A 24,155-nucleotide genomic window follows, 5' to 3' on the forward strand; every position below is an offset into this window, starting at 1 on the left:
GATTCTTCTCGTACCCACTTAAGCCCCCATGTTGCATCACCACACTCGGCATCAGGGAAATACAAATCAAAACCACAATGCGATATCACCTCACACCAGTCAGAATGGCTAAAATCAACAAGTCAGGAAATGACAGATGCTGGCGAGGATGTGGAGAAAGGGGAACCCTCAAGTTCTTTAGTTTTAAATGCATATCTAATATGTATACTACACATGTCAGGCTTTTATTTTATTAGTTTTTGTCAAATCTGGGAGTCTTTAAGGGAGATATTATCCCATTTACATTTATTGATATAACTGTTATATTCCAGAAGAACACAAGTCCCATAAGGGCGAGAATTTTTGTCATAGCTTTTTTTGTCAAGTTTTTTGTCAAGTTTTGTCACTCTATGTGTACAGAATCCAAAATTGGCTATTCATTTTTCATTTTTCTAGAATTTTTTTAGTTTATTTTTTATTTTGTTAATTTCATTTTATAAGTATTAGACCATTTTCTAACTTAGAAGATTTATAAACTTTTTTTTCATTCTTTACAAAGGCAGCTATTTGCTCCCAAAGGAAAAATCTACATAGAATTAAGATGTCTTAGAACATTCTTATCAACTTTTTGCCCTGGGTTACATCTGTCTCTAACTCCAAGCTAGAAGGAGTTCTGTCCACTTCATAGGGGAACAAGTCTTATTTCTGGTCCATCCTGGGATAAGATGAACAACTGTAATGCTAATTGCCACCCACCATTTCTTCCTGACTCAGCTATGCCAACAACCTGTGTCTTGCAAAGATGGTATACCTTATAGTTATAGGACTCTTCACCACCCTTTCACAATTACATAGTCACTCAGCCCATAACATATTAGAAACAGCAATTTCATAAGCAGGATATTTGCAAGGTCCAAGCTTACTAATAACAAGAAGAAATGGCAACTGAAAGATTGTCCAGAATAGGAAGAAAAAAACCCCCAAAATCTAAACAAAAACATGAAAAGCATTGCAATTTGACCCAATATGCAATAGAGACAGCCCAACACACATCAGTAACTTAGAATGTTCCTGTATTTATTAACATGGGTTAATAACTGGTGGCCATGATGATGACCCAGAATGAGAAAAATAAAAATCAGTTTTATACTCTACATAAAAAGTACAGAATCATATGTCCTAGGACACCATGAAATAAGTAATTTTTTTAAAATCTTCTGCTTATAACTTTGGTTATCTGAACAATTTTCTTATATTCCTATATTACCTATAATACCCCATTTCAAATGATGTTAGATTAATTATATTTACTTGTTTATCAGAATTAATGCCATCTTCTTTACAGTGGTCATTGAAAAGATCCTGTCTTTGCTCAAACATTTCTGGAACTCTTTTCTGAGGATTGACTGAAGAGCATATGTTTTAGAATTTTCTCTGTATGATGAATCTTTGCCCTTTAGGAATGAATTTGATTTTAAAAACCATCTCAGAAAGCAAGTCCAGTGAATATGGTAGGAAGCCAATCTGGGAAATACCATGTGGGATAAAAAATGAATTGTATTTTTTCTCTATGGTTAGTAAATTATCTCTTGCTACAATTTGAAAAAAGACAGTCTTATGAGTGTTTTGAGGATTGATGGCATCATTAGAATAAATATAGAACTTCCTTGGAGGATTTCTTTGAAATACACACTCACCTAGATGATTATGTTTTGCCACATTTTAGTATGGTTCTCATCTTACCCTCATTGTAAGTATTGAATGAGAAAGATAATTCTTTAAGTTTTCAGAAAATAGAGACATCACTGAGCTACCACCTTCTTTTCCTCCCTCTTTTTTTCTTTCATATACTTGCCCTGTTTTCTTCTTTGCTCTTTACACTTTAGTCTATCCAAAAGTAGGCATGATATTACCTAGTCATTTCACCAAATGACTAGGTGACACTAAGTTTATAGTCTGCCACATAACAAATAAAAATGTGCTTATGTATCATACAATAATCATAGGATTATTCCTACACATAACCTATTGTCCTTTTTCTTTGTCCTAGGCCACCTTCAAATTTTGTCTGTCTTGTCCTCTGTTGTATCCTCAAAGTCTAGCATGTATTCACTCAACAAATATTTGTTGAGGGAATGAAGGACTTGCTTTGGGTAATTTAATCAGTCAACAATTATTTGTTGAACATTCACTATATGCCAGGTACTATGCAACCTGGGGATATAATAGTGAATCTGAAACATCCCTGTCCTCAGGAAGCTTACATTCTAATGAGACACAGTTTAAAAAAGTGAGTAGTAATTATAATAATTATAGATTGTGATAGTAGATATAAAATAAGTAGAAGAGTATAGTCGCAGAGACTGATAGAAAGGGGACCTGATTTGGAAAGAGCAGTAATAAAAGTGACTTCCAAGATGATATATAAAGGAAGACAAGTCAAAGTAACCAGGCCAAAAGTCAGGAAGAGCTTTTACACCCGAAGAGCAAGCTTGGTGAGTTCTCAGAAATGGCAGCATGACTATAGGCCTAACAAGTGTGAGTGAGAGAAGCAAGGACCAAAGCATGCAGGGTCTCCCAGGCCTTTGAGAGTTGGGTATTACATACAGTGCAATGAAAAGAAACCATTGAAGGGATTTTAGCAGAGGAGTGACACTGTGGCAAGATCATTCTGATGCTGAGTGGAGAAGGTGTGGCGATAGTGGGAACAGCTCAGGTCATTTACTGTTTTGATACTAATGAAAGGACTTCATATGTGGTTAAGCCTAATAGACAGGAGAAAAATAAAAATCTTCAGCTCCCACCTCTTGTCTTTGTGCTAGGTTATTTAAATGTCTGGACCAACTGGATAGTGGCAAAATAGCCAGAGTTCACTCCATTTTGAACCAAAAGGGATATATGAAAGCCAAGTTAGGGGTGCCTGGATGGCTTAGGTGGCTAAGCATTCAAGTCTTGATTTAACTCAGGTCATGACCTCAGGGTCATGATCTTGGGGTCCTGGGATGGAGCCTCACATTGCATCAGGCTCCGTGCTTTGCAAGGAGTAGTCTTCTCTCCTTCTTCCTCTGCCCCCTCGCCATATACTCTGTGTCTCAAATAAATAAATCTTTAAAAATCTTAAAAAAAAAAAAAGAAAAAAAAGAAAGCCAAGTTAAAAAGATATCTTGGGGCCTCTTGGGTGGCTCAATGGGTTAAAGCCTCTGCCTTCGGCTCAGGTCATGATCCCACGGTCCTGGGATCAAGCCCTGCATCGGACTTTCTGCTTGGCAAGGAGCCTGCTTCCCCTTCTTTCTCTGCCTGCTTGTGATCTCTGTCTGTGAAATAAATAAATAAAATCTTTAAAAAAAAAAGATATCTTGAAGAATAATGACCCTTTGGAAGCTTTTGACACTTCTGTCCAAACCTACCTTGAAATTTTTGTTGACAAGCCAATCAAAGAATCCTCTTTTTAAGCAATCTGGTATGCCTAAAATAGAACAAGATAAGAAAATTTTTTAAAACCATCAATATACAATAGGCAGTATATTTTTATGTTTATCAAAGATATATGAAAATCTCATTTGAAACTAAAGACTATAATTTTAACTTTAAAGAAAAATTTTAAAAATACTAAGAAAATGGATAGTTCTGTGATACTAAAACTTCCCCATCTAGGGAGTAGCAAAATCAATGAAAACTTCAAAATATTATAAACATGAATTAGGCATTATACATGTAAATAATACAAGTCTTCCTTTCATTGTGGGGGCAATCTCTTCACCTGCCCCCTTCCTGTCTCTGTTTGGTTCTTTTCCATCCCTCTTGACTGCGGACATTCCTTAGCTTCATGCATGCTCTTGGCTTTCCTTTCTCCACTTTCTTCCCTTTAACAGTAAACTGTCTCTCAACTGAGCAAGGTTCCCTGTAAAGCTTTGCTTTGAAGTGCCAAAGGGACCTCTAAATAGAGATGTCCCTAAAGCAGATGGAGATGTGAAAAGTCCCTCCAAAGAAGAAGTGATAGAGATACTGTTAACATTCACAGAGATGCTTGTTTAGTAGCACAGGGTGGTGCCTGGAATTCTGCCACACAGCAATATCCCAAAACACCATCATGGAAAGACTTGCAACCCACCAGGCTGCCAGATGTGCTCTCCAAAGGCCAAAACCCAAGTTTCTCTGGGTGATGGCATGTGCTTCCGTAAGCTTGGGCAGACTTATGTGCACATCGCTCTTCCCTCAGCTCTCCTGGTATAGAACCCCTGCCAAAGCTCCCATGGGACCAGTATGAGAAAGGCGCAGTTCAGATGCAGTGTAGATTCAGAAGAGGAGAAAAGGAAGACGTCAAAAGCCAAAACTGACCCCAAGGGAAAAAGGGGTAGAACTGAATTGGGGGCAGGAAGGGAAATGGTAACTAAGAAGTAGTTGAAGTATTAGGACAAATTACTCTATTATGCATTGCTTTCTTCCCCACACTCAGGAGGCTCTTTTAGGAGACGAGGCTCCCCTGGAAGGAGGGAAAGTAGGTCCTTAGAGATCACGGATGCTGGGGGTCGAGGTCTGGTCAGCTTGGTCACAGACACCCTGAGACTGGAGAGAGACATCTCCTGGGTGGAACAGGAAGAAGGCACAGTGGATGGCGCCAGAGAAAAGGGAGCAGTTTTCTCAATTTTATATGAAGAGCTTTCTGCTCTCATGCTTCTGGACTGGGAGGTCTCATCAGGCACAGCTAGAACTCTGCTCAGACTGTGCATTTGTGACAGTGCTTCAGGCCTACCGTGGATTAAACAGGGTTCTGTTGGCTGGCCTGCAGGCCTGATTCCATTTTTGTAGAAAATTATTTCTATGGTAAAATGTGTTTGGAATTCCCTATAACTAACTTACAAATAACGTTTTATAAGGACATATGTGTTTAAGCTTGGAAACTGCCCACACATAACACTTAAGAGAAATTTATGCACTAACATGTGGGCTACAACCAGAGTGCCGAAACCCACAGCTGTCTGTGACAGCTCTCGTACTCTCTGCATTCCCAAGAGCTGTATTAGCACCATCTTGGTAAATTCCAAGAACTATAGGAAAATACTTATTTGACTGACTTGCCAATAGCAGGATAGGATTAGTGAAGAGCATTTGTTGGAAGAAAAGCTTAGTTGTAACCGAAGTTAGGTGCAGGTTGCTTAGGTGTGATTTCTTCTGTGAAATAAATAATATACGTCTGTATCTCTTTATCTGTCTAACTCCATTTTTTTTTTTTTTAAGATTTATTTACTTATGTATTTGAGAGAGAGTGAGCACGCAGGAGCGCGAGAGCACAAGAAGGCGCACAAGTTGGGAAGAGGCAGAGGGAGGTTTGAGATGCAGACCCCCCCAACCCACCACCCCATGAGTGAGGAGCCCAATGCAGGGCTAACCAACTGAGCCACCCGGGGGGCCCCTCTTTATCTGTTTTAATTGAAGTTTACTTAAGTGCTCCCTATCCCTTCAGAAGGGTATCTTTTAGACTGTAATGAAGGGTTTTACTCTCCCTGCCCCACATATGTAACCTTAACTTCTTTCCAATTCCCAGACCCTCTCCTCTCACTCTTTGTCTTTGGTTTTTGTTTGTTTGTTCCTATTTAGTCAAAAGCTACAAACCCTCACCCCAGAGGAATATATACAAAATCTAACAGTTTTTTCTCAGGAGCATCTATATGTGACATGACCCCATAATTAAACGTGTTCTTCCTCATGCTCTCTCTCCCATATCCCTTTCCCCCAGCCTCACCTCCCTCTTTCTCCCTCTCAAAGTCTCTCACACATAATCCACAGGTATCACAATTGTGGGGAGCCCTCTAAAGGCTTCTGGGATCATGTCCTGAGTGAGAGGCATCCTTATGTGGCACTCAGTGGAAGGGGTAAGGGATCTACAAACCAGTCAAGACTCTGCTGTCCTCACCACATGCCACAGGGGAAGAAGCTTATGTTCTTGCATAAGTATGCCATTCCCTTCTCCCCTTACCATGCCTTCTGTCTTACCAACCCAGAGGGGAAGTTATTTCCAAATTTGCCCAAAGGCATGGTTAGCAGATCTGGGAACTTCCACCTGTGAAGCAGGCCATTTTCCCACATTTTCTACATAAGGAAAGAGGTTAAGCAAAGCTAAGTCTCTCACTCAGGGTCACATAATTGGCAAAGATCGTAATCAAGCTCTGCTGTGTCTAATCTCATTACCCATGTTCCCTCCACTACAGTTCACGTAGTTCCCTCAGCATCTGTCTTGAAAGGCTGTTTTGTCAGCTCCTCTCTGTGTGACTTCTTTCTCAACCCTGCTGTTAACACTGAGCCTTCAGGGGATTCCCATCCCTGAGAAAATCAGCAGAACCCTGAGTGTTCTCTTTCTGTCTCCTCTCCCCACCCTCTTGCTTTCTTACTCCACCTCTCTACTCTTTCAGGATTCTTCCATTCACTCAATAAATATAAGATGGTGACTTTTGTCTTCTACTCTCTGGTGTCTTGGTAAAATCAGAAATGGAGCTATATCTTCAGAATGAAAATAGAATAATATTTCACAACACATTCTAGACCAAGAGAAGCTTACTGTTCAGTTCCTTTAATGAGGCTTGTCATATTTTCATGAAGGTTAAAAAAATGAGAAATGTAGATGCCTGCCTGGGTGGCTCAGTCAGCTGGGTGTCTGCCTTTGGCTCAGGTCATGATCCTGGGGTTGTGAGATCGAGTCCTGAATCGAGCTTTCTGCTTGGGGGGGAACCTGCTTCTCCCTCTGCCTGCTGCCTCCGCTTCTTGTGCTTTCTCTCTCTTTCTCTCTCTCTGTGACAAATAAATAAATAAAATCTTCTAAAAAGTTGCTTTGAATCTGAAAAGATTCAGAAGCAGTGTAGAAAGAGTCTGTTACCTCCTGGTACTGTGGCTTAAGTATAAAAAACGGACTGGAGAGTTAGGCAAATAGGTTTAACTCTCAACTTGACCAGTATCAAATTTGGACAACTCAGCCACTTTAAGGATCATTTTCCTTATCTGTAAAATGGGTATACTAATAATAGCTATCTTCTCATGAAGACTGAAGTATCTAATATTGTGCCTGGTAGGTTTGCAAATGTCCTTGAGATTTACAACAAAGAAGTTACCTTATCAATAGCCCAATTTTCAGGGACACAGAACTCAGTTCCTCAAGCCCTAATGTCACCCTCCCCTCCATGAAAACGGAAGGAGGCGGAGGTAGAAGGAAAGTAAATAAAGTTCAATTTCTTCTAAACCTAAATCTCATTAACAAGGATGCTTGATAGCAGGAATGTAACATTCCACCAGGAGACTCCCAATTGTCTTTACTTCATAGTAACTGGGCCTTCAATATCCTGATAGTGTTTTTTTCCGCATGCGTGGGCTAACCGGCCAGTTCTGCTTCTGTAAGATTGCTTTGTCTGCTTTCGCGCGGGGTCCCCTGACCCAATCCACTGACGCCAAGTATACCTGTTCAAACTGTCAATCAATCAGCTCAGCCCCACCCGAAACTTGTTTGTACCTGTCTATAAAAACCCTGCACCAACCCAGCTCTGGACCTCTCGGCGTTATTGGCAACCAGCGCTGCAGAGGTCCAGGTTCGAACCTGCAATAAACGACCCTTGCTGATTGGCTTTGACTCATGTCTCTGGTGGTCTTTTAATGTGGGGGTAAAACTCAATTGGCATTTCATAAGTGCTAAGAAAATGTATTCCCTCTCTTTCTTCTTTTCTTAGGTTGCTAACCCCTTAAAGCATCATATCTCATTAATGTTTACACCCTACATTGGTGATGTAGCTATTTATTAAATGTCTATTCAATATTTTCTGCTTTACTCTTCAAGTTGTAAAGATTAGACCATGGAGTGATTCAATTTGGATGCTATCCTATTAGTTGAAAGTATTATGAAACAAAATGTTCCAAGTAACATTATTCTAAAATAAAGAACATTATTATTCCCCCCAAAACTCACCTCTTTCTCTGATTTCCTATCTGTCAGCAGCTCTCAGAACAAGAGGCTTGCCAAACTTCTTATGATACCAGAGAGTTAACTGCTTTTAACTAAGGCAGGAGTTGTGGCAAAATCAAAATTATCCCTTTGATTGACAATGTGAAGACATCTCTAAAAGAACAACTTGTGAAATAGAATTTAAAGCTGTCGTTTGGCATTATGGTTTGACATTTGTTTGCAGTTATGTTTTTAACTACAATTAAGGGAATCTAGATTTTTGCATGTATGTAGGGAATTAGATTCTCATTTTCTTTCGGGTCTAAGAATTTAAAAGTTAAGATTTTAAAAATAAATACTCCTAATTGAGAGAGATCCTAATTTGCCTATTGTGCCAACTCCAGAAACGTTATTTTTAAGCAATATTTCATGAAACTGCAGGGTAGAGTGCTGCAGATAGCCACACCTCCCTCTCAAATATAAAAAGCAAAGACAGCATACCACTGCAGAGAGCTCAAGGCTGATATGAGCATGAGCCAGAATTGCTGATGAATTCTCTCACTTTAGATGGTCATTTACTACTTTGGAATCTTGTTTCTTCTAAAATTCAGTCAATTGCCTTAGGTGTATCACCAAAAAAATGGCGTGAAAGAATCGATCCCTAGAGACTAAAACAATGCCTGACACGTCATGGATATTTGCTGGATAGATAGATGTATGGATGAGAATTAATTTAATCCCTATGAAACCACTGATTGCATGATTTAAAGTTAGATGTTTCTCTCAAGTCCAGAGAGTCCTGACTTGTCAAAAATCAGAGGTGGGATCCTTTGTCAGATTCTTAGTAATATCAAAATTTAGGACCTAAATCTGTATTGTTTCCTATAAATCTAAGGCATTTTTACCTCCAGAATGGGTTCAGAAGAGGAAATTAGATGTCTCTGTAATATTAAAAAATGGCTATACATTTTCAACTTTTTACAACATGGAAAAATATGGAATATGCATCTAACAATGTTTTATTTCTTATCATTCCTCTAGATTTCTAGCAGAAAGGCTCACAAGAGTCAAAACTGATCCCTTTTAGTTTCTTTGAACACAAGCTTGTTTTTCATCATCAGTGACTTAAATGGTTTTGTATTCCTGAACAATGGGTATAGTGTGAAAGTGTGATTTTTGTTTTTAGAATTGGGATTATCTTTTTCACACATATAATCATCTCTGTTTACATTACTCAATGCCCATTTCATGCTAATTAAGGGCAGTAAGTATTTGTACAATCACATATGATTATTCTTTCTGCTTTGTCCTACTAAAGAATCACACAAGAGTCTCAGAGTCTGGGTCAGAGGCTCAAAAGAATCAAAGCGATCTGAAAGCCCTTCTCTTTTCTAGAGCCATAGGTAAATCAAGCAGACTTACCACTGCAGACTTTAAGTCCATGATTTTTTAAAGAGTTCATTCAAAACACCTTAGACTTTGTGGAAATGTCATAGGGAACTTTATAACTCTGAAAATCCAGTAAATAATTATCATTTCCTTAACATTGTTTAAACCTTGGTCTACTCTATTTTAGCATCTATAATCTAGACTTTCAGGTTTTATTCTAAAAGGAAACATGTTAACAGCAGTGGCGTTTTGTACACAGTCCATCAGAGGAATGTATATGGAATGGATTCCACTTTGGTTGTATCTAAATTATATTTGTCTTCAGAGAGACTGAAATTTGAGCATCTAAATACTCTACCACTCATTTCACACAAAAAAAGGTAACTTCTAGTGTACTGACAGGCACCCATCTGAAAATACCTGTTGGAATTTTCTAATCAGTAAGGCCTCTTTTCAAATAAGAAACCGGGCTTAAGAAATAAAATGGACCAAATTGCCAAGACTGTGCTGTCTGCTACTTCTAACAAGTGCATAGCCAGCCACATCCATTCTGTATACTGGTATTTTTAAAACCCGGTCAAGTGCTACTTCAGTTTCCATCAACTGCTGTTCCTTATTTGATTAAGTTTACTATTATAAGATTCTAATCTCATACCTAAAGTTGTATAATAGCACTTGAAAGTAGACCATGGCATTAGTTTTCTATTGCTGCTATAACAAATTGCCGCCAATCTAACAGCTTAAAACATCACAAATTTTTTATCTTATAGTTTTGCAAGTCAGAAGTCCATAGGAGTATTAAGGGACTAAAATCAAGGTGTCCGTAGGGCACGTTCTTTCTGGAAGTTCCAGGGGCAAGCCCATTCCTTGCTTCTTCCAGCTTTAAGAGGCTGCTGGCATTCTGGCAGTCTTTGCATCCTAGCCACATGAATCCAGTCTTTGCTTCCTTTGTCACATCATCACCTTCCTCTACATTAATGCATTCTCCTCTTTCTTATAAAGGCCTTGGTAATTACCTTTAGGGCACAACCAAATAATCCAAGATAATCTCCCCATGTCAAGACTCTTAATCACATCTGCAAAGTCTTTTTTGGCATATAAAGTAACATACAGACTCTGTAGATTAGGACATGGATATCTTTGAAGGAAATTATTCAGTCTACTGCAACTGTGTTAAGTTAAAGATGGCCCTTATTACTCCTATAGCAAATACTAAAATAAAACTAGACAAAAAATTTATAGCTAAACAGCCAAAAAAGCGGATAAAGTTGAATCTTAAGACATATGCAAAATCCAAAAGAAGGCAGAAAAAAAAAGAGGGAAAGCACACAACAGATGAGGCACATAGGAGACACATAGCAAGAGGATAGATTTAAGGCTAACCATATCAACAACTGAATTAAATGTAAGTTGTCTAAACATTCCAATTAAAAGATGAAGATTATATAAGAATCTTTGTATTAGACTGTATAAGAAAAAGTAAGATTCAGCTATAAACTGCCTGTAGGAAATTTATTTTAAATGTAATGACACAAATAATTTAAAAGTAAAACAATGAAAAAAAACCACCAAGTTGATGCTAATCAAAAGAAAGCTGAAATACTGTAGATATCATGTAAAATAGATTTTAGACCAAAGAATATTACTAGGAATAAAGAAATTCATTTCATAATGATAAGTGGGTTGGGACACTTAGGTGGCTTGGTCAGTTAAGGATCAGACTCTTGATTTAGTCTCACGTCATGATCTCAGGGTCAGGAGATGAGCCCCTCCCTCTTCCTCTGCCCCTCCTCTCTTTCTCTCTCTCTCTCTCTCTATCTCTGTATCATAAAAAAAGAAAAGAAAAGATTCAGGGCAATCACAAAAATTCCAACAGAACTTTTTGTAGAAATTAACAAGCTAATTCTAAAATTCACATGGAAATGCAAAGGGCCTAGAATAAGCAAAGCAACTTTGGGAAGAAACCTATATAGTCACTACCTGACTTCAAGACTTGTAAAGCTACATATTTAATAGTGGAGTACTGGTCTCAAGAAAGACAAGTTGATCAGTGGAACAGAATAGAGAATCCAGAAATAGGCACATGTATATAGTTTATTGATTTTCTACATGTGTACTAAAACAATTCATTGGAGAAAAGATAGTATTTTGAAACCATTGGTATTGGAATAATTGTATATACATATGTGAAAAATGAACTTTGATTCATACTATGAAATATATTTATATAAATTCAAAATAAAGATCTAAATATAAAACCTAAAATCATAAATTTCTTAAAGAAGACATGGAAGAACAACATTTATGAGCTTGAGTTGGGCAAAGATTTCTTGGATTCTACACCAAAAGAACACTCCACAAAAGAAAAAAAATAACGTTGATAAATTGAACTTCATTAAAATTAAGACTTCTGTTTCTTAAAGGACAGTTTAGAGAATGAAAAGACAAACTGTATACTGGAATAATATATTTGCAAAATATATGTCTCATAAAGGCCTTGTTTCCAGAATATGTAAAGAACTTCAGAAACTCTGTCATATTTGAACAGACACTTCACCAACTTCACCAATGAAGACATACAGGTGGTCAATAAGTACACAAAAGGACACTTAACATCATTAGTCATTAGGGAAATGCAAATTAAAGCCATGGTGAGATACTACTACACACCTTCAATGTCTAGAATTAAAAAGTCTGAGCATAAAGTTGACAAGGATGTAGAGAAATGAATTTTCATACCCAGCTCATTGGAATATAAAACAGTACAACCTCTTCGGGAAACAGTTTGGAAATTTCTTAAAAAGTTAAGCATTATACTTACTTGCTACCCCAGTGTTTTACTCAGGAGGAATTAAAGGGATTATCTATATAAAAACTTGTACAGAGGTATTGATAGTAGCTTCATTTGTAAGAGCCCAAACCTGTGAAACAACCTGTATGTCTGCCAACAGGTGAGTTGATCAAATTGTGGTATAGCCATACAATGAAATACTACCCAGCAACAAAAATGAACCTCAATGTAAGCAAGGAATATCCCCTGCCTCCAGGATAGAGATCCTCAAAGTGGCTTCCAGGGGAATTTCAGAATTTTGATGGGCTCCACTCCGGTGCCAGGTGCACACCTCCCAGTGAGATGCCTGACCATGATCAGACTTGGCCACTCGACTTGTTCTTGCCACTGAAATGTGAGAGAGTGCACCAATTCTGAGTAGAAGCTTTAACAGACCCAATGTTTTGGAGATTTTTCTTTTCCATCTGCCAGACGCTCCCTGGTGATCTAGTGGTTAGGATTCGGCGCTCTCTCCCTTTTCCATCTGCCACTAAAGTAGCATTCCTGGGTAAGAATTGCTCCTTGAGCTACACCCTGGAACAAAACATGGGGAGCAAACCAACATGTGACACATAGCCTAAGCAAAACAAAATAAACTCTAGTACTTTAAGCTCTGAGATTACAGATATGTTAAGTTTGGGATGTCTCTGAAATATAAAAGTAGAGCAGTCAGATGGTGAGTTGGATTCATGAGTCAGATACTCAAGAGAATACGAGACCAGATCTGAGCCAGAGATAAAGTTTGGGAGTTGTCAGCATCTAGTTTGCATTTGAAGCATAGGAGTGGATAAGATCATCTAGAGAAACAGGAGAAAGGAAAAAGTGCTGAGTAGCCCAAACATTTAAATGACAAGTACAGGAAGAGGAGTCTGCAAGGCCGACAGGAATGGCTGAGTATTTGGAGGAAAGCCAGAAATGAGGTTTCTAGTGCAATCCCACTTGTGCTGTCCTTGCTCCCCTTTGTTTCTTCTGCTTCACCTCCTTTTCCTTAGCCTGGAGACTGCTAAGCAAGGGTCAGAACCTGCTGGATGCACCTCACACTCAGCAAGATAAGTTTTTCTTTTACATTACTGGATTTTGAGCATTGGATTTTGAGAATTGGTGCACTCTCTCATTTGGACAGGGATCCAGCCTTCCTAATTCACCTCTGTGCTTCCAGGGCCCAATGACACTGCCTTGTCCCTAGTGTACATAGCTGACAGTCAACTCTACCCTACTGGTCACCTGCCTGGCCCTTCACCTTAGTCTTTCCTTTTAATTCCTTTTCCTCCACATGCATGTGCTCAGGCTTTAATCACTATTTTTAAATAAATACTGAATAGATAAAGAGGAAGTGAACATAGGTGTAAAGTACGAAGAAGTACACTACGATGAACATCTATGTGTCAACCCCTCAGTTTAGAAAATAGAACCCTGCCATTAGCTTTGAAGTCCCTTTGTGTTTCTCCATATTTCCACCACAGTGCCTCATTCTGTGGAGGAAACCACCAGCTTGCATTTTGTGGTTCTCAGCAAACTAGGAATAGAAGAGAACTTCTTCAGATGGATAAAGAGCATCTATAAAAACCTGTAGAGAACACCTGATGTTTCTTTGCTTCACTTTATAATTTTACCAACTTGTTTACAGTCCTTAAAAAAGTTAGAGTTTGCGTATATCTTCATAGAAATAAAATCATACTATAAGGGTTACCCAATTTTTTTTTCTTTGTGCTCAAGATTATGGTTCTGGGATTTGTCCGTTATGGTGCATGTAGCTGAAAAGCATTCATTTCTTTATCTGTATTATATTCTAAACTATACCACAATTGGTTTATCCATTCTGCTTTAAGTATATTCTGTAAGGTTTGATATGTAGCAATTTCACTATTGTTCAATTCTAAGTATTTTTAAATATCAATTGTGATTTTTTTTTTACTTGACCCATGACTTACAGAAATACATGTTTTAAATTTCCACATACATGGACATATTTTATGTGTCTTTTGTTACAGATGTTTGTTTTCTGAGAATATAGACTCTAACAGTGCTGTTCAATAGTATAATGTGAGCCATTATGTAATTTAAAATTTTTCAATTGCCACATCAAAAGAGAAAAATAAACAGGTAAAATGTATAACATATTTCACTTAACTCCATATATATAAATTATCATTTAAATATGTAATCATCTTTAAAAATTATAATAAATATTTTAGATTTTTGGGAGGTACTAAATTTTCAAATCTGTTATGCATTTTAAATTTAGGCACATCCTAATTTGAGCCAGTTACATTTTAAGGGCTTAGAAACTACATACGGTTAGTGGCTACCATATTGGACTATACAAGTTAATCAGACAACAGTTGTTTAAAAGTTACTTTCTGGCCTAGGATGTCCATTTCATGTGAACTGGAAAATGATTGTGTGTTTTCCTACTAATCTGGCACAGGGTTCTATATAGGAGCCTTAAATCAGTCTTATCTGCATTGCTAAAATCCTCTATATTCTGAATTATTTGTCTGTTTGACCTTGGATTGCTGCATTGCACATTACAGGAGGACCTCTCACATTAGGCTGGAGTTGTGCAGTATACATTTCCATGGCCTTATGTGGTGATCCCAGAGACTGACTTACATAATTGAGGGAACTGTGTTGAAATCTAACTGTAGTATGGATTTTACAGTTTCTCCTTACAGTTCTATGAAGTTTTGCTTTATATATTTGGAGGCAATTTTAACAGGTGCATACAAATTTAGACTACTTATGGTGAATTAACCTGTTGTCACTGTAAGTCCAAAATAATGATTTTTGTCTTTAAGTTTACTTTGTCTAATATTAATATAGTTGCATGCTTCTCTTTCTTTAATATTTCATCTTTTACATCCTTTACATCTTTTACATAATGTTACATCTTTTCCAAAAAAAGAAAAAGGAAATCTTTCCATGCCCTTATGTTTTAGGAATGCATCTTATAAAGAACATACATGTTCTTTATGCTCAGTGTCTTTTTTTTTGCCAAGACTATTTCTCTATTTTAACTTATGAGTTTAATTTATTTACCATCATTGTGATTGCTACCTTAAGCATTATATTTTTTCTTTTTTTCTGCACTGTTTCTAACTTTTGGGTTTTGGGGTGGAACGGAATTGTTGGAGTTTTGTTTATTTTCTTTGTGCTTTTTCCTCTAATGGTTATTCTATTTGTATTTTTTTAGTGGTTACTTTAGAAATTTTTACTAAGCATACTTAGTGAAGTCTAAGATTAATATCTCACAGTCTCCTTGAATCATGCCAGGACTAAAGAATACTTGAGCTCAACACTATATTTTATTCAGATATTTGTTTATAATTACCTGCATTCAGGTCTGGTTGCATAATTTTCAGGGCCCAGTACAAACTGAAAATGTGGACCTCTTTGTTTCTCTGCCTTCACAGTACCTCCTTCAACCTGACATGGTATTTTCTTTTCTTTTTAAGATTTTTATCTATTTACTTGAGAGAGAGAGTGTGAGAGAGAGCATGAGAGGGGAGAAGGTCATAGGTAGAAGCAGACTCTCTACTGAGCAGGGAGCCTGATGTGGGGGGCTCAATCCCAGGACTCCAGGATCATGACCTGAAACGAAGGCAGTTGCCTAACCAACTGAGCCACCCATGTGCCCCTGGTATTTTCTTGATTACTATTGAATGTTGTGCTCCCTTGGGCATGGGGAAATCGTGGAGTGGATACAGGCTTTCACAAGCACCCAGTATTTTTCCCCATGATTCAGAGCAGGGGGAGTACACATGCCCAACCCTCACCCTCCCCATGCAGGTACCTACACCTGAGCCCACACCCAAAGCAAATGGTGGGCAAGGCTGAGAAACAGGGGCTAGAGAACCATCCTAGAAAGGCAGGGAGGTGATAGGAGGTAGGACTGTATGTGAACCAAGGCTCTAAGCCAAACCCTTGGTACATGCTCAATTTTTCCATCAGACCTCACATAAAACACAAATTTAAAGATAAAATTATTAAGAATTTCTTGTTGGTGACCATAATGCATTAATTCTGAAGCACAGGATCCCCTTCTGAGCTTGCGCCTTGTACAACTCTCTTGATCACATGCTCAAGAAGTCTTCCCTGCATTTGTGTTTGCCAGTTTCTTTGCTCACATTTCTTCTTGCATGCTTGACCTTCCTTCTAAATCTTACCCCTCCTATAAAGCATAGTCTTTAAAAGGGTCTTTAGTAAAAGTCTTTTAGCTGGTAGTAAACACTCTGATTTTGTTTATCCACGCATATTTTATTTCAGTCTCATTTTGAAAGAAAGTTTTGCTGGGTACCCAACTTTAGTTGGTGGTTATTTTCACATAAAATTTTGAACATAATATTTTGCTTTCTGACTTCCTTTGTGTTGAGAATAAGCTTTCAATATGTTTGGGTTTCTTTGAAGATATTGGATTTTTTCTCTCCAGCTTCTTTCAAGATTTCTTTAACTTTGATGTTCCTCATGTTCACTATCAGATGCCCAGATGGGAGATTTATTTTTATTTATCTTGCTTGGAATCCATTTGGCTTCATAGATTTGTGAGTTAGTGTTTTTCATCAATCTGGAATAGTCCCCTCAAATATTGTTTCCTCTTTCTTTTCTCTCCTCTCCTTCGGAAATAGTGCATAGATATATATTAGATCTTTTCCCTCTGTCCTTCATATATCAACTTCACTTTTATATTTTCCATATTTTTCACTTCCTGTACTTCAGTCTGTATAGTTTCTTTAAATCTCCCTTTTAGTTTATTGCTTCATTCTTTAGCTGTGAATAATTTGCTACAGGACCACCTACTGTTTTTCATTTTGATTATTATATTTTTAATTTTTGCAAGTTTGATTTGATTCCTTTTCATATTTCATTAGTTATTTAAATAACTTTTATTTCATTGAACATCCTGATTTTATATTCTATATCTTAAAACTCAACACTTTAGAAAGTATGAGTTTAATTATGTTTTCATTTGTGTCTGCTTATTCTCTCTCTTACTGGCTTTATTTTTTCTTTTCTAGTATTGTGATTTTTTAAAAAAATCAGGATCTCCTAGGTCTTGACTTTTTATCTGTAGAAAACCTTTGAGTCCCAGGATGAAGATAGGTTGCTCCCTAAAATATTGGTATTTTTTCCTACCAGACATCTGGAGATAAAGTTAACCTATTACTACTTTAAGATATATTTTCAACATGAAGCTTTTTGAACCACTTTTGAACTGTTGTATGAATTCACGATAAAAACCTGAATTAGGGTTAGTTTGTGTTTACAGATTCCTGTGAGAAATTTATATTTTTCCCTGTATCTAGCACCACAATTCAAAACCAGTAATTTTCTTTTGTAACTTGAGAGATGTTATTTGACTTTTACACATACTAGGTATGAATTTCACACATACACTGCACGTGCAGCTCTTTGAGATGCAGCTTCATGCAGGTGAGTTTCCACTTAGACCTTTTCTCTCCTGAGCCCTTGATGAAATTTAAAGCTCAAGTTCATCAATTTTGGAAGGTACCTTCAAGTTGAGAATTGGTTTCAATGCTCCACCTATTGTTGGGGGTTCTTCCTTTTACTTCACTTTTTTAAAGATTTAGTTTGAAATAATTACAGAAAAGTTACAAAGACGGTATAGAGAGAGTGTATGTTTCTCTTTGGTCCACTTTTAATAACAATGACACATCTGTAAAAACTAAGAAATTAACATTGGTATAATACAATTAACTATACTATAGACCTTATTTAAATTTCAGTAGTTTTCCACTCATATCCTTCTGTTCTTTCATTTGGGTTTTGTTCTCTGCATCCTTCCCACTTTTTGTCCAGCTCAATGATGAATTCTAAGATTTTTTTATAAGTTAAAAAAATGTTTACTAATTTTTAAGTACGAAAGTTGTCAAAGTACCTAGTCCAACACACTTCTGGAAAGAGAAGTCTGGGGAGTTTTAAATTTTTTAAATCAGTTTCCCTCAAATGATATTCATAATCCTGGTTACCAAGTCCAACATGTCTTCTTATGCTTGTGTCCTTAAAATTTTCTAGCCTAGAAATGTCAGCATTATTTTTATTATTTTATTTATAATATATTATTATTTATAATAATTTATATTTATTATTTATATTTATAATATATTATTTTATTTATAAAATATTTATTGTTTAATTTTTATTATTTTATTAGAAAAAAGTTTAATAATATTAAAAGAGTGAGAGTAGAAGAGAAATTAAGAGAGAGATTGAGAGTCCATAATAATAATATAGGTGGGAGAAAAAGTCAAGAGCCTTAACAAGGCTGTTGTTAGTGGGAAAGGAAGAGAAGGAATAGTTTGGGGTCTACTCAGGAAGTAAAATACAGAATTTGGTATTGAATGGATGTGGTAGAACAAGGAGAAGAAAGAGAGAAAGCTCAGGGATTTCAAACCAAAGATTTGACTCTTAAAGATTTTTAGAAGTCAAAAGGAAAAGCAAGATTGCAGATGATAGTAAACTTGTATTTTAATGGATCTGGTATTAATGGTTCATTAAGGTGGAGATGTCCAACAGGCAGTTACAACTGAAAGTCACAATTTTGAGAAAGGAGTCAGAGCTACAAGGAACAGGGTGGTGATAGAAAACAAAGAGATAAGAATTAGGAATAAGCAGTGGAGAAGAATCACCTACATCGAAACTAAGGAGGGATGTGGTGATTATGGAAGAGGGAGAGTCCTATTAACAAGTGTGCTTTTGCCACTACTTGTGATATTCAAAAGCTTAATTTCAGTGCCTCTGTGAAATGCTCTTATGAATCTTCTGCACTTACCCCACCCAGAGGATTACAAACTAAACTTCAAGATCCATTTATGTGGATTAAAATATTAAAATGTTCTGTGTTTTCTTTTCAATTTTCCAATATGTTTTGAACTATACCATACCTCAGACATGAATTTCTACTTAATTTGGTTTGTTCCTATCAGTATAAGTAAAAGAAAAATAAATCTAGAGAGAACCACAAATGTGTTGATTTTATGGCATATCCAAACATATTTTCCTTTTCTTTAGGAAATAAAATATTGTCTAGTGTTAGAATTTAGACATTAAACTTTGGAACCATAATGTGCAATGTTTTATGATATTTGTGACTCTACATATGTTGTTACTATTTCATGTAAAAGTAATAACATAACTTATTAAACAAAAATCAAGGCTGGAAAAATACTTACCTTGTATGTAGTGTTTGTAAATTGCTGTTAACGGTAAAGTAGTATCTAGTGGTAGTATATATATTGCTAAAGAGAAAAAACAGATTAAGTTGTGAAATACTATTCTCTGAGCAAGGAACTGCAATTTAGGAAGAGTGTCAGGGTCTTGACTCATTTGTTGGGTTTATGGTTTTCAGGGAACTAATGCTGATTTCACATCAGAAAAGCATTGAACAGCTGCAGGAAACCCTTAGACAGAAGCTGCTGAATGATGATAACTGGAGAGAGAAGGTAATGATAATGTCGCTTTCATCTGCATGTGTCTATTTTGCTTTTTAAAAATTCTGTCTGTTTGGAGCACCTGGGTGGTTCAGTTAATTGTCTGCCTTCAGCTCAGGTCATGATCTCAGGGTCCTGGAATCAAGCTCCACATCAGGCTCCCTGCTCAGTGGGGAGTCTCCTTCTCCCTCTCCCTCTCCCTCTGCCTGCTGCTCTCCCTTTGCTTAATCTCTCTCTATCAAATAAATAAATGCAATCTTTTGAAAAAAAAATTCTGTTGCCAGAATGCTATCCCAGATATCTTGGCCTCTATGCACACTTTGATTCCTTCTGGAATTTCTTAGACCAAACATGCTTATAGTGTATGTCTTTTCCAAAATATTAGACAACATAATGGGAAATGAAAAGGTAAGAACAGAATTTAAAACCTTGTAAAATCAGGATAGCCCTTAGTACTCATGTAAAAGTGTGCTTTTTATTTTTAAGTATTTAACTTTTTCCTGTAAAGGGACAGAATCTGCATTTGACTACATCCTTAGAAGCAGGGGAATATTAATTTATTCTCAAAATTTCTCTGCTTTTAGGAAGATACTAAAGAGAATGGAAAATGACAAAATTACTCAGCTATGAACTTTTGGCAAAGCAAAATGAATAAGTATTTAGCTCACTATTTACAAAGAAAACATTTTCTCTCCCCATGCTGAAAAATACATTAATTTCTGTCTTTGGATTTTCCTAAATTTTTCAAAGCTTCAATGATAAATATGTAATACTTGTATAATTTTAAAGGATATGAATAATATTCTAAAAATTATTGGTCCCTACCTTCTCAGGCCCTGTACAGGTCTAGTAATTAAGGCTACTGCCATCATCTCCCTGGCATAAACTTCTGGTACTCCTTGATGATCCCAGGATCTTATCCTGAAGAATGCCCTGAAGCCTTTCCAACTCTTTCTCTTGCCCAGCTAATGCCTGCCCTAGCACTAGTCTTCATCCTTGGTTTTCTGATAATATTGTAAATTTGCATCTAGAAATGCAAAGGCTACTGAAATTCAGATTGCTTGACTAAAGCAATCAGATTGCTTGACTAAAGTCCTGACAACCTGTTTGCTTATTATCAGATTCTTCTCTATGATGACTAGACCCCATAACTTGTAACCTCAAGCAACATGAGTGGCCACATCAAGCTAATATCTCTACCTGGACTCTTCCACCCTACCACCCACCCAATTGAAACACTTTAGATATTGCTGCTGGCTCAGGTCAGTTCTAAATTTTTCACTTTCATTTCCATTCTTTACTCATTTGACCATACTCAGGCATTATTGGTCTTCTATAAATCAATTCCTCTTTCCTTGTCCCTCAGGGATAGCACACTCAGGCTAAAAGAGAAATGAACACTATAATAACAGTTCCATAGAGGCAACAATCAAAAGTTGAGAGTATAGACTAAAGTTGCTCTAAATGGCTCATTCTTATTTTGTTTTATTTTGAAGTATGGACTTTTTCTTTTCCTTCTTCTCTAAAGCCTACATTTCTTTAATTCTTTCTCATTTTTATTAGCTTTGGGGTATTCAATTGACTAGCCTATTCTTACTTACTTCCTCCATCCTTACCAATCCATGTTTGAAAATACAAAAAAGATGACTAACCTAACCAGCAATCCAAAAAAGTGCAAATTAAAACAATGAGATTTTTAAAAAATCAGTCCAGTTAACAGAGTAGTTTTGGCATTGTGGTAAGGTCTTGTGAGATAATCTTTCACACGCAGTCTTTAAAGGGCTGGAAGTTACAGCAACACTTTGGAGAGCAATTTGGAAGTATGTATGAAGAGATACTGTAAATACCTCATTTTTGATGCAAAAATTTCAATGATGGAATTAATGTGAATAGAGATTCACAGATTCTTCCCTTCCATTCAAATATCTGAGCTTCTCTTAGACTGGTATTATCTTATCTTCATGGTCACACCCCGTGAAGGACTTTGAGATACAATCTACTAGAGAAGGCTTTGCATTTAGAATCTTCCCTATTACTGCTGCTTACTGTATCCTGTCTGTGAGGTGCTAACATAGCAAGTGGACCAAGTTAATATAGCATTTGATCATATAGAAGCATTGTAGTCTTGCTTCATGCTATTAATCTGATGATGAAAATAAACCTGTGTAAAATTTTCTAAGTTCTTGCTAAGACCATGATATCATTCTAATAAATTAATTATATCATAAATGTATTTTGGCATGTATAATTTTCTATTATATAAATGGGCATTTCATTTTGTTGAGAGGATATAACTTGTTAATAAATCTTATCATTTAGCTTAGCAGTAAATCAAGATCCAGACCAGTAAAGCCAAGGAATGATAATTATGTCTTGGCTGTGCTCATTATTGAGACTATGAATAAAAAGTTCCCTTAAAGTCCTCTCAAGAGAAAGGAAAATCACTAATATGACATTGTTATCTCTTTCTTGGGTCACTGTGCCTTTATGTAGGAATGAAATGTTCCCTTTACAAATATATAATACACATATTAGAATAAACTTCATAGCTTAAATGCTTTTAACATTCAAAAAAAGTAGATAGCAATTTGTGCCTGTACTTAATTATTTTAGAGTATATAAAAGGCACATAATAGAATCAATAGTTGCTATGCAACAAGGATGGCACATTTAAAAATAAACTGCATATTTACTAATTGTCATAGATTTATATTTATTTCAAGTATTCCTTTGATGTGGAAAAAAATGAATTAATGTGCATACTGAACATTTAAAATTGGTCCCAAATACACAGTGTTGTTACTTTTCAGTTAAAATTTTTATAATTAAAAAAATTTCCTATAACCAGACTGATGACATTAAGTAGTAGTCATGTGTTGACTATTATTTTGTAGTATAATAAACAAATTCTAACAAAATATTTTGTTAGATTATTATTAAGATATCATCCCATTTAGGAACATTTTAGAATTGTACTACTATTGACTTCATTTTAAGTAGCACATAGAGCTTTTAAAAACCAATAGTTCAAACAAACAGAACCTTACTTGCTGCCTGAGGAATTGGATTAATAGTGAAAATGGCGGGGGGGTGGGGGAGTTTACCTCAAAAAGTCAAATCCAGAACCAAAGAGAAGCAAACAAAATCTCAAATTCTTCTTCAAAATAGAAGAGCCAAATGGCTGAATAATTCCTAATATGTTTAAGTATACTATTAATGGAATTTAAAAGGATAAGTTGTAAAATAACAGAATTTGACAGGGATGAACCTGTCATAAAATAATCAATTTTCACTTATGTATAATTGAATGGCCAAAAACAATAATGAGAGCACCTTTTAATTTATAAAATTATGATGTAATTTTCAAAATTGAACTAATAAAATCACAGAATTATAGATCTAGAATAGCCTGCAAATATCATCTGATTTTAAACCCTTAATCAAGATAATAAGAATAGTCTCCATTATTAGAGTGTTTATTATATGCCAGGATTTGTGCTTAATGCTTTCCATAAATGTAATTTTAATTATTATAAAATTATTATTGCCATTTGCACATGGGAAAAAATAAGGCTCAGAGGAGTTAGGTAAGTTGCCAACGTTATTTAGCCAGGAAATAACAACTGATACAAACCTAGGAAAAAAAAAGAAGAACTAACTACAAAACCCAAAACTTACTCATTTGGCCTAGATGGACTAATAAGAGCCAGATTTACTCTCCCTCACTAACTAAACCACTGGAGAAAAGATCGAAAACAATGGTTTCAAGATACTCAGTATCAGACCACAAAGGACAATTATTCTTACAGATAGGAACAAATGAGATGAGCTCCGTGATTGCCCAAATGTAGTTCCTTGAAATAAATTTAAGGCCACAGTGCAGGAAGTGTGAATCTAGGAGGTCTGTCAGGTTCTTTGAGTTAAGGAAACCAGAGAGATCAAGATAGCTACAGTTCACAAGATGGTGTTCTCTGGGAAGAGCTAGCTGCACACAGAAGAGCTACAAAGAGTTAAGTATTAATATACATATTAAGTATATGTGTGGTTAGTGCATATGTGTGGGGAAACTCCCAAAGGCAGAGAAAGACCTTTCTGAAAAGACTAGGGAGGAGTACCAAATGCTTACACAAGGCCAGACTGGAAGACCTATAATTCACAGTGCACTGGGTAAACTTGTCAGAAGGGCCTTGCATCAGTAGTAGGAAAAAATTAGCCCTAGACTAAATGCTGAGCTGATTCTGCCTAATAAATGTTAAAAGGGAGATGTATAAAAATCAAGCCGATTCAAATGCATCCCAGAACAGAGTTCAGTAATACTCATAGGAATACAAAAATATCCAGCATCTAACAAGGTAAAATTTACAATGCCTTGCATTCAATAAAACATTGCCATCCAAAAGGAAAGGGAAAATATGGCTCAGAATGAGAGAAAAATCAATGAATAAAAACTGATTCAGAAGGCACAGATATTAGAATTAGCAGACAAGGACATTAAAACACTTGCAATAACTATATTCCATTTGCCCAAAAACTAGAGGAAAAAGTGACCTTGTTAAGTAGAGATATAAAAGACATTAAAAAGATC

General features: G+C 36.3%; 1 protein-coding gene across 2 annotated transcripts in view; it reads left to right on the forward strand.

Moving 5' to 3' along the window:
* The window catches only part of LEKR1 (leucine, glutamate and lysine rich 1), a gene marked incomplete at its 5' end in the record, with an annotated part of 163,734 nt that overhangs the window by 111,696 nt on the left and 27,883 nt on the right, over window positions 1-24,155 (forward strand). For both annotated transcript variants that reach the window (XM_082750521.1, XM_082750522.1), the window contains one exon: window positions 19,489-19,582. In XM_082750521.1, coding sequence (XP_082606647.1) covers window positions 19,489-19,582 — 94 coding nt within the window. The remainder of the gene's footprint in view (window positions 1-19,488; window positions 19,583-24,155) is intronic.

The sequence above is a fragment of the Mustela nivalis genome (assembly GCF_964662115.1).
Source record: "Mustela nivalis genome assembly, contig: HAP1_SCAFFOLD_1232, whole genome shotgun sequence".
Taxonomy (NCBI): Eukaryota; Metazoa; Chordata; class Mammalia; order Carnivora; family Mustelidae; genus Mustela; species Mustela nivalis.